Here is an 11,228-nt window from a genome sequence, read left to right as displayed (position 1 = left end):
AACTAAATTAATGTTCTATTACCATGCTAACTGGCTAACTGCCAGACTGCGGTTAGTCACTTTCATTTACTACTACTACTTTTTGATCGATCTGATCCGTGGTGCTCAGCTCGCTCACCTGTCTGCTGTCATTTTCCCTGCAGCCCTGCAGCTTGATTTGTGAGCCTGCGGTGCGGTCTACCACCGTCAGACAAAGGTCCATGTGCTTTACTGACTTGTCCTTGGTCAGCGCCCATTCCTGCGGACAAAGAGTGGGACACAGTGAATTTGCTACATTGGCACAGTTTAGGTACTCCTGAATTATTATACAGATCCACTTCTAAAGCGTTTGTCTTTGTCAAGTGTGAATATGTGATGTATACATGTTGTATGTTGAAAATCACACATATTTACACCAGCAGTGGCTGGACTCCCAGAATCCCCTCCTCCAGCTTAGTATATGATCAATATGTTGTGGTAAGTGGGACATCAAAATGCATTTCATCAGTATGAATCGGAGACACCCAATCAAAGCATTAGTTGACTGTCCAGTACAATACCAACTCTTTGACATGTGCACTGTGACCCTCTGAAAAGCTGCGGCAGTAATTTATTTATAAAGTAAACCCACCTCATTGTGTTACCCAGCCCAGTGCACAGCTTGGTTATGTGTAATGGATCTGAGCAGTACCTGAGCCCTGAATGATACCTGATTTCCCCCAGCGTTGTGGCATTCGTAGACCCCCACCACTCCATCTGCAAAGTGTCCCAGCGTGTCTAAGCAGTTCCCTCCCTGCTGCAGAGCGCCGAAGGCAATGTCCTGATGGTCAGGGACCCTGAAGGGCCAGACACACAGCACAAGTGAAGGGGATGTCAAATCACAAGATGTGGGTATATGCCACCCACCGTCTTTCCCCTAGTTTAATTTCTAAGTGGCAAGCAGCAAAGGCCCCCAAACTCTGTTCTGCCTATATAATGGTAGGGGAAACAGTCAACAGTTATGTCTTTCCATTAAACTTTGTCCATTTTCAAATAAATATATTGCTGGTCCACTGTGGTGGTGTGGTCTCTCTACTTACCGCAGCTCAGGGTACACGTTCTCCAGGTACCACTTGAATGGCTGGCAGCCCAGCCTCTTCTTCATTTCCATTCTGCTCTGAATGCTGCCAGACACACAGAGAGGAAACCCATGACTCATCTAATTACCAGCCATCTCAGAGAGACAGACAGCCGCAGCATGACATCTGGAGACAACTGAGATCACTACTATAACTCGGTGTACTACCTGACCTTCTGGAGGTGTCAGAAAAAGGGAAATGTTGATATTCTATACAAGCTCAGCAGGGCAGTCTGCGATGCCATCATGGGAAGAACGGTGTCTGAAAGGACACTTACTTGCCATAGGGCACGTTTCGGGCCGAGGGCACAGCGGCGTAGTAGAAGTTCTTAAACTCGTCCATCCACACCTCTGCTGCTCGCCTTGTGTTCCTGTGGACGGACAGACACCACGTTAGAATACTTACAAAAATGTGTCCTTCCTGGTCCTTCCAGTCCTTGAAATAGTCACTGATCAGACCATTTCATGGTACAGTAGACTAAAAACTATAGGCAATCTTATAGAACCTCTACTTGGACCTATTCATTTGATCATATCTATTATTTCTTCAATGAAGGATGCCTGTCAAAATAATTTGAACAGGGCAAGAGAAAGTGATGAGGCGGTTCAGGCTTCAGAAAACACAGGAGGAGAATGACAGTCCTCGACTATTTTGAGAAAAGAGCACAAATCCTAAGACTTGGCAATCTGTGGGGTTTCCAGTGCTGCGTGACAGACTGGCAGTGAAGGAACGTTCACTCACTCTCATCGCATTGATGAATCACCCTCATGCGATGCATACTTGAACAGTGTTGACACTGCAGGGGTGAAGCCAAGATGAGAGCAGAGCGGAGGCTTCTGCTGTGACTGCGCCTCTATTTTAATGACTGCAGCTCAGCTAGACTTAAACAGCAGGTATTATGATGTGAATTTCAGAGGAATGAAACAGGCCCTCTATGGGCTACAACCGCAAGTTATGTCATTTGGCTAGCAGGTATTCACCCCGCCGCCTCAGCTTGAATTTCATTGGATCTTTGAGAACGGTAAAGGGGAAAATAAGGGGAAAAAATAAGGGTAAAGTTAGTGGTATAACTCAATTGCCAGTTGTTAACCTGTACAGTGGGTATCCTTTATGACTCATATTTCAAAACCCTAATGTACTGTCACTCTGGTTGGTTGTTATATGACAGTATGTAGAATAGGTTTTTACACATATTGGACCGAAGAGGGCAGACTTTAGCCAAGTCTAAATCACATCACAGGGACAATCAAGTCACCTAGCAAACACGGTGCCACTGCCCCCAGGAAAGGTATATGGGTGCTGCTTCCTGAAGACGTGTCCCACTCGACTGCAGGGAATGATCTCTAGACTGCCGCCACACTGCCACACGCGGAAAGAGATCTCTGCAATGTCCAAACACAAAACACACATATTAATATAACGGTTTATGACAAGGTTTTAGAGTTACATTTCATTGTGATATAACTTCCCACGGTTGGTACCTTCAATGTCAATATTTGGTATTAGGATCCCCATTAGCTGTTGCAAAAGCAGCAGCTACTCTTCCTGGGGTCCACACAAAACATGAAACATGGCATTATACAGAACATTAATAGACAACAGAACAGAACTACATACATTTGTTTTGTAAAGACACACGTAGCCTACATATCACTACATCCCCACAAACTATCTAGGTCAAATAGGGGAGAGGCGTTGTGTTGTGAGGATGCTTTATCAGTTAAAAAAAACTTGGTTTACTGATTATTTGAGCAATAGGAGATGGATCAGAGTTCCATGCAATAAGGGCTCTATATAATACTATACACTTTTTTGAATTTGTTCTGGATTTGGGGACTGAAAAGACCCCTGGTGGCATGTCAGGTGGATTAAGTGTGTGTCAGAGCTGTGTGTAAATTGACTATGCAATCAATTTGGGATCAACACATTCTTTCTTATAAAAAGAAGAAGTGATGCAGTCCATCTCAACTCTTGGTTGACATATGGACATCATAAACCAATCCAACAAAAGGTAGCGTGGGGCACACTTCCTCTCCCATTCCCCAGGCACACAATGTCAAACAAGCTCAAGCGTTCCTAGTGTTCTGTGTCCTATTACCTAGATTCTCTCCGCCCCACACATCCATCATCATGTCGTACTTCCCCAGCAACTCAAAGTAGTCCTTGTCCATGACAAAGAGTCCGCCGGCAATCATGGGAGTCCTGAGAAAGAGGTAGGACCGAAAGTACAGTTCGTCAGGGTCATGAGACAAAACTGTGAGACAGACTAAGCAAAGTCAAGCCAAGTTTAGCTCTCCTACAGTCCTCTCATCAGCATGTGATGCACAGAGCCTGGCCCTGTAACCTGGCAGCAGCAGGGGATGTGGTGTCCTGTCCTCTGGCTGTCTGGAGGGAAGAATACACCACTTCTGCTCAGAGGCCATTTTGTTTTCAAAAGGAAGAAAAACATAATGAGCATCTTGAACTAGTCTGCTGTTGTTCTCTCTTAAATGAACTTTTGGGAAATCCATGGCTCTAGTGGAAGATTTCAGACTAAACAAATTATGAAAAATGACTTGTCACCCTTTGGGTTAATTACCATCACCTAGCGAAGAGGAACAAAATGCATTTTAGGAAATTAAGGGCCAAATTCAAATTCTAGGCTTTGGATATTGATTAAATGCTGCCCTCTGTTGGTAAACCATGGTTCACTGAGAGAATGCATCTGACATTGGGTAACTTAGTTAAACAATCATTTCTGTGAGCTCATATTGATTGAACGAATCAACGTTTTTGCCCTCTCTTCTGATCTACAAGTGATAGAATTGCAGGAAAATAGGTCAATGTACTAAATCTATCCTTTAACAGCAATATCCCCATCAAATCTCTTCTCCCTTATCACCATACACAGTTTAAGACAAAGCTGGGAAAGATGATACGAACATCTTTAATCACCTCTGCCTTTGTTTACTGTACCGTAGATGTCAGGGACAAAACAGGACTTAGTGGCTCAAAGGCTCCGGGTCTTTTTGAGGAGCATTGGCCCGTATTCCCCAGAGTGCTCAGTTCTGACGCTGCACACTGATACTGACATCTAATGCTGCCTACCTCAGCATCTCCTCCAGCAGGCCCAGATGCGTAGCTATGAATTATTAGTAGAGGTGAGGCTGGCAGGAAAGGGCAGCAGAAAGAACAGACAGAGCAGAGGGTGGCTTACTTGATTGGAGCAGTGGGGTTTCCTTGACGTGCCCTCCTCTGCTCCAGGGTCATATAGTCCCACTTGAAGACCAGGTTCCAATCAAATCCTAGAGGTGGAAAAACACACACACCAGGTACAGATTAGGTTTCAAGTGATTTCAAGTGAATAAGAGTTGAATCATTTTGACAACAAGAAAAAGCCGCGCTGGTTGTCAGATGTGATTGTATTCCTACTAAAACTTATATAACACAATGCCTATCTGATAGATATCATATCTGTGGCATTCCCTCTATTTTCTTATGGCTGTACATAACACTTCTCATAAACCGTATAGAATACACAACGACACCGTGCTAATGTTATCTGCCTATATCCTTGGACGAATCAATCAAATAGCTTCCATTCCAAAGGGCATTCCCATTTTCAAGATTTATCATGTACTTATTCTCTTCTTTGCTTTCACACACATGAGCAGGCACAGCCAGCCAGCCAGCCATACACACCAAAAAACCTAGACATCTTTGACAGAAGGTGACTTTGGGCACCGAGTGGAAAACTGCAGTGTGATTTTCCTAAAGGCCAGCCTGCCCTAGAGAGGAAAGGAAAGCTGCTGGCGTAGATGAGTGGGATTTACCTCCTTTGAGATCGGCTGAGGCACCTACGTACTGGAAGTTGTCCATGTTGATGACGTCAATGATGGGGGAAACAACTCGCGTTTTGTCCTGTTGGAGAAGTAAAGAGAGATTAAGATGGGACACAAAGATCCAGAGTGTTCCACTAGATTTTGCTACATTATTTTCCAGGCGGTCCACAAAGACTCCCAACATCCAGGCCCCTCTGCCACCAAAACTGTTAATTTTAACCAAAAGAAGCCACAAAGTATGTTATGGGGTGGGCATGGGGGCAACAGAGGTAGGTGGTCTCTCAATTCAAACCAATTGAGAGACTGTCCACTGGATCTGAATTCAGCATTACTGAAGGACTGAAATATTCAGTAAAACTACTGCATAATTTCAATCCAGACACTGGATAAAAGCTATAACAAAGTTAGTCCAAAACAGATCTACGGCGAGTCAAACGTTTGCCCAAATTTGTACTTAAATATATAAGCCTAACGCAGCCAGAACACAAATAGATTTCCAAAAGGGAAGTGGATGATTTGCTGAGAGTGACATAATCAGATGGATTGAATCATTGCAGAGCTATTCCAAGTCTTTTGTTGGAACAACAGAACTACAGCAGTGACAGTGTTCCATGGAAGATTGGTCAAACCAACGGTGAGTTAGAGCTCATTAAATCATATTACTTAGTTTTTCCTAAACTGTGTTCAGACCCGACAGCAGTAAACAAGTGTTGAAGCTAAGTGAACACAGTAAAAAATCATGGAAAACTCAAGAGGGGTTGAAAGGCTGTGTTATTCTGTTTGTTTGCAAGCGCGTGTGTGTGTCTTTGTGTGTGTGTGTGTGTGTGTCTTTGAACTGTCCTTGCTGGGCAGGTGCCCAACAGGATGCACGTCCTGGTGCAATGCACTTGTTTGCTAGCGGAGGGTGCGGCAGCTCCTCCCCACAACTGAGTGACACGTACAGTAGGTAATACTCTTGAAGCTTGTCGATATTGCATTCTTTAGCAACTAGTCATGTTTACCCTACCTGGCTGAACCCCAAACTGTCCCTCTGTCTGTGTATCCATTTAAGAACCTTGAGTGTGTCTAACGTTACCTGTGCTCGTCTCAGCCCCTCTGAATCACCAATGTCTGTCAGTGTGTTTATCCATCAGTGTGTCTGGCTGTCTGTCCGTCCGTCTGTCATTGTGTCAGTCTGTCAAATCAAAGTTTTATTTGTCACATACACATAGTTAGCAGATGTTAGTGCGAGTGCAGCGAAATGCTTGTGTCTGTCTGTCTGTGTTTCCCTGTCCACCTGCCCCCTGCCAGTGTCTGCATGTCTTTGTGTCTGTCTTCCTGCCTGTCTGAGAAATCTCCAGGTGCGCTCTCCTCTCTCTGCCAACACAACAACTCAACAGATCAATGTCAGGTGTGTGTTCTGTGACTGTGGGACACACTGACCTCAGCCACTCTCTCCAGCAGCGGTTCGAGCCAGTGTTCGTTACACTCGCAATGGCTGTCCAGGAAGGTGAGAACACTGGCAGTGGCTGCGTCGGCCCCCCTCACCCGAGATCTCATCAGACCTGTGGAGGTGGCAACAACATGATGTAATCTACAAATACACAATGGGCTATTCATGTGTGCGAGGCTCTAACTTCTTTATCTAAGTATACTTATTGCCCAACACCGGTTCTCTGAAGTTTGGGATGTGCATATCACCAAAATATGGTTAAATTGTTAAAGTGATAGCTGCAATGAGTGTACAAAACATTAGGAACACCTGCTCTTTCCATGACATCGTCTGACCAGGTGAATTCAGGTGAAAGCTATGATCCCTTATTGATGTCACTTGATCTATCCAGTGAAGATGAATTGGAGGAGAATGATTTTTAAACCTAGAGACAATTGAGACATGGATTGTGTATGTGTGCCATTCAGAGGGTTAATGGACAAGACAAAAGATTGCATTTGAACGGGGTATGGTAGTAGATGCCAGGAACACCAGTTCGTGTCAAGAACTGCAACACTGCTGGGTTTTTCACGTTCAACAGTTTCCTGTGTGTATCAAGAATGGTCCACCACCCAAAGGACATCCAGCCAACTTGACACAACTGTGGGAAGCATTGGAGTCAACATGAGCCAGCATCCCTGTGGAATGCTTGACACCTTGTAGAGTCCATGCTCTGACAAATTGAAGCTGTTCTGAGGGCAAAAAGGGGGGTGGAACTCCATATTAGGAAGGTGTTCTTAATGTTTTGTAAACTCAGTGTATTTAATTAGTAAGTTTTAATGGATTTCTGAAGTTATCTAGTATCTTTGCTGAAGTGCTAGCTCATATTAACTTTCTTTGATCCCGGGTTCGATAATTAAATTCATGCTTAATTGGTTGAAGGGGCAGTGTGCGATTGTAGAGTTGTAAATGAGGTAATCAGTTTTGCAGAGATAGCGATAATGAACAGAGGACTTGCAGCCAGGTATTTTTTGGCCCAATGTTCTTTCTATTGGACAGCACACAAAGCACTTTTCAAAAATATACTCTGCTTGTTACAAACTCTTCATTGTTCTGGAGTGTATATTTTCTCCCCGTTGGCCCCTATAAACCTGTTCAGTGCTTTTCATGAGAATTGCCCTAACAATCAGGACTCTGTTTTAAACTCAATCCTTTCCTAGCCCAAATAATATTTCTCTGCTTTTACAACTGGCAAATCACTGATTAAGGTACATGCAGCGTTGGACAAGGTCAATAAAAATGGGATTCAAATACTATGATGAATGAAGCCTGACCACTCATTTCCAACTAACAGTTTTATTCATTTTCCCATTTGTCCACTCACCTTCTCGGCGATCATTTCGAAGAACCCGGATCTTCTCAATTTTCCCCAACAAGGCTCCATCCTCCGCTGAACCACGAGACACCAAAGGTTATTCAAATAAACCAACTATATACATGTCAAAGAAACATCTATATAGCCCTTGTAATGGGTTTATGAAGACTTCATTCAGTTCTGTATCATATAAAGAGGGACCAAAGGTTTACGCAGTGGCCCAGACACTGACGGACAACAACTCTAGAACGACTCAAATATCAAAGTAGCTTCAATCTATCTCAAAACACTTTAATGTGCAACAAGAGACCTTGATGAAAACTATAGTAATAAAAAAACATATGATAGGCGTGATGTCTGTTAAAGTGTCTGGAGTGCACAGCCATCAAAGCCCAAGCAAGAGGCATGTGCCCTTAGGTTCGGGGGTCACCCAGAGTTGAGAGGGAGGGAGGCTCAACAATGGTTCAGGACAGGGGCTTTAGTTTACAGACTGGGTGGTGGGGGAGAGAAGGGCCTGGAACCTCTAAACCAGTGCCAGTACTGATCCAGAGTGACAGAGGCACAGGGCAAAAGAGAGAGAGTTAAGGCCACTCATCAAACAGAAACTCACGGTTGTCGCTGTAATCGTCCACCAGGATAATCTCCTTGACAAGGTGTGGGGGACTCTTCTTAAGAACACTGGAGGGGGAGGGAGGGAGAGGAGAGGGTTAGACATGGGTTAGTATCTCCAGGCCTAGCCTGTGTGTGCGTGTGTGTGCGTGTGTGTGCACTCACCTGACTACGGTGCGGAGCAGAGCTGAGCGGGCCTCATTGTGGAAGGTAATGACCACACTCGAAGCAGGCAGCTCAGTCTTCCACTGTTTATGGCGGCAGCTGAAGGAGACAGGAAAACACGCAAATTCATTAGGGCACTGAAAACACACTCAATGGCCAAAAAGGACCAATTATCTACCTTTAAACAAGATTTTAAAATTAGCTGGTGTTGTGTGCTCCAACACGCTGGCTGAATAACTTTAGCTTTTGGAGTTTAAATCTCCGGACCCAGACTAATGTATTCAATCTGTATCCTACATAAAAATAGGCTCTATTTTGCACACACTCTTGCGACGGTTTGGTGAAGATGTGATAGACAGCAAGTCTTGCTTGCTTAAGCAATGGAGGCTCAGACAAGCCCCTTGAGATTTCAATATGACGGAGATGGGCTAATCCGCTAGAGTCCAGTCACCAGCAGCTTCGGCTTTGAGTATGGGTGAGAGCATAGAGGTTCCCCAAGTCAAACCCATCGACACAGAGACTGCCCATGACGAGCCTCCTTGGAGAGAAGATGGAGAAATGGAGGGACAAGAGTAAGGCTTTGACGTCAATCAATGCTTCCTAAAGGAGTTACAAGACAAGACACGACTCTCCCTTAGCAGGAATCACTCCAGGCAAAAAATAGCTGCTCATAGTTCCCAGAGCAGAGGTCAACTATGGAAGTAGTCCACATAGTACAGAGCACAGCAAGTACTGTATCATCCGGGCCAAGAAAAATACTCAAATACTGAAAATACTCAGTGTATTTTCAAATACAAATATTTAAAAAATACCCCAAGCATTTGAACCCAGGTCTGGTTGGTCTTAGGGGTATTAGACATTTATTTGGAAAAAAGTAATCTATTTGAAAATAGAAGGTGAATTGGACACGTCACTTGAAAATACTAAAATATACAGAAAATAAGTATTTCAAATATAAATACTTAAATTCCTAACCCACATTACTGTTAGGACTGCATTCACATTAAAGTCCATGCTGAAGGCTGCTTCTCTGTTCTTCAAATGGATCTAAACCAGTCTAGTAAACCATCCCAGGCTTAACCAAGCCCTTGACACCGTCTTGCTGTACCATCGAAAAAAACTGTGGCACTCCCTTTTCATTGCACAGACAACAATTAGGCTTCATACTTCATGTATGGCATGTAATGTAGGTCCCTCTGAGCTATGTAATTAAAATGAGGTGTCAGTAACAAGATACTGTAGGGAGGGGATATAAAAGACAAGCACAAATGAAAAACAAGCACAGCTGATGAGTTGCTTTGTATAGTCTACTGCCTGGTCCTTTGGTGGCCTCACGTGCAGGCCGTTCAGCGCCTCAATGTAACTGGCGCACCTCCCTCATTAAATATGTATCCGGCAGTGTACACTGAGAACGCTTCATTAGAATTGGAGTGGCCAAAACGGCAGACCGCGGTTACCGAGTCCACGCTGGGTCGACAACAGACAATACATAAAACATTCCAATTAAGACCTGCGGCCTCCATGTCTCCTGCCATCCAAGTTAATGGTCTGTCTGAAGATTAAAGAAGCCAAGCAATTTAAACTGGTCAACAACAACAAAAAAGGACACAGAAATAAAAGGCATCTGTTGTGACAAGAACCAGAGGACGCGGAATCTCTCATCTAAGTGTTCGATGGTGCTGGGCAGACAGCTGCAGGCAGTGCAGAGACAGGAAAGATGGCGCCGTATTGTATGGCTGTCATCTTGCGTGCTCGGACCCAACTTTGCTATTTTGTGATACTCCTGGCGTTTATCATTACTTTTTTTGCACAACATGTATCTCATCTGCCGTGGTCTCTTTGTGTAATTCTGACTCAATTTTCAGGCTATCCAAGAGGAAACGCCGGCGAAAGAGAGGCAAGAGAGGGTGAGCCCTGGCAAGGTGAAGGCTATCCAACTCGATGGATTCTCCATTCCCCCGAGTGGACAGGACATCGGATTCAGGGAAATTGAGAGGGGGAGTGGTATGCTTCTTCATCTACAGCAAATGGTGTGCCGACTTTAGCGCAATGGAAGTCTCGACCCATTGTTCACCTATCTTGGAATACCTGATGGTCAAATGCCACCCCTTTTACCTCCACAGAGAGTTTTCATTTGTTATTGTGACTGCTATATATATATATATAATATATATGTAATATATATATATATATATATATGCACACAGTGGGGCAAAAAAGTATTTAGTCAGCCACCAATTGTGCAAGTTCTCCCACTTAAAAAGATGAGAGAGGCATGTAATTTTCATCATAGGTACACTTCAACTATGACAGACAAAATGAGAAGAAAAAAAATCCAGAAAATCACATTGTAGGATTTCTAATGAATTTATTTGCAAATGATGGACCCACTGAAGAGATGAGTCTTCAGTAAAGACTTAAAGGTTGAGACCGAGTTTGCGTCTCTCACATGGGTAGGCAGACCATTCCATAAAAATGGAGCTCTGCAGGAGAAAGCCTTGCCTCCAGCTGTTTGCTTAGAAATTCTAGGGACAATTAGGAGGCCTGCGTCTTGTGACCATAGCGTACGTGTAAGTATGTACGGCAGGACCAAATCAGAGAGATAAGTAGGAGCAAGCCCATGTAATGCTTTGTAGGTTAGCAGTAAAACCTTGAAATCAGCCATTGCCTTGACAGGAAGCCAGTGTAGGGAGGCTAGCACTGGAGTAATATGATCAAATTTTTTGGTTCTAGTCAGTATTCTAGCAGCC

The 11,228-nt window shown here is 44.0% G+C and overlaps 1 protein-coding gene across 4 annotated transcripts in view; it reads right to left on the bottom strand.

Annotated features, from left to right (window-relative positions):
* Positions 1–11,228, bottom strand: part of LOC115144317 (polypeptide N-acetylgalactosaminyltransferase 2) — an 86,402-nt gene that overhangs the window by 3,258 nt on the left and 71,916 nt on the right. For 3 of the 4 annotated variants that reach the window (XM_065002541.1, XM_029685246.2, XM_065002542.1), the window contains 12 exons: positions 8,479–8,577; positions 8,315–8,382; positions 7,714–7,779; positions 6,341–6,462; positions 4,910–4,997; positions 4,294–4,381; positions 3,196–3,299; positions 2,353–2,479; positions 1,375–1,467; positions 1,059–1,142; positions 671–815; positions 119–238 (listed from right to left, as the gene is read on the bottom strand). In XM_065002541.1, the coding sequence (XP_064858613.1) occupies positions 119–238; positions 671–815; positions 1,059–1,142; positions 1,375–1,467; positions 2,353–2,479; positions 3,196–3,299; positions 4,294–4,381; positions 4,910–4,997; positions 6,341–6,462; positions 7,714–7,779; positions 8,315–8,382; positions 8,479–8,577 (1,204 nt within the window). The remainder of the gene's footprint in view (positions 1–118; positions 239–670; positions 816–1,058; positions 1,143–1,374; positions 1,468–2,352; positions 2,480–3,195; positions 3,300–4,293; positions 4,382–4,909; positions 4,998–6,340; positions 6,463–7,713; positions 7,780–8,314; positions 8,383–8,478; positions 8,578–11,228) is intronic. The other variant, XM_029685247.2, reaches the window with a different exon arrangement.

This window comes from Oncorhynchus nerka, linkage group LG16 (genome assembly GCF_034236695.1).
Source record: "Oncorhynchus nerka isolate Pitt River linkage group LG16, Oner_Uvic_2.0, whole genome shotgun sequence".
NCBI classification, from domain to species: Eukaryota; Metazoa; Chordata; class Actinopteri; order Salmoniformes; family Salmonidae; genus Oncorhynchus; species Oncorhynchus nerka.
Note: the sequence above shows the minus strand (reverse complement) of the source record. Positions and strands in the feature narration are given on the sequence as shown.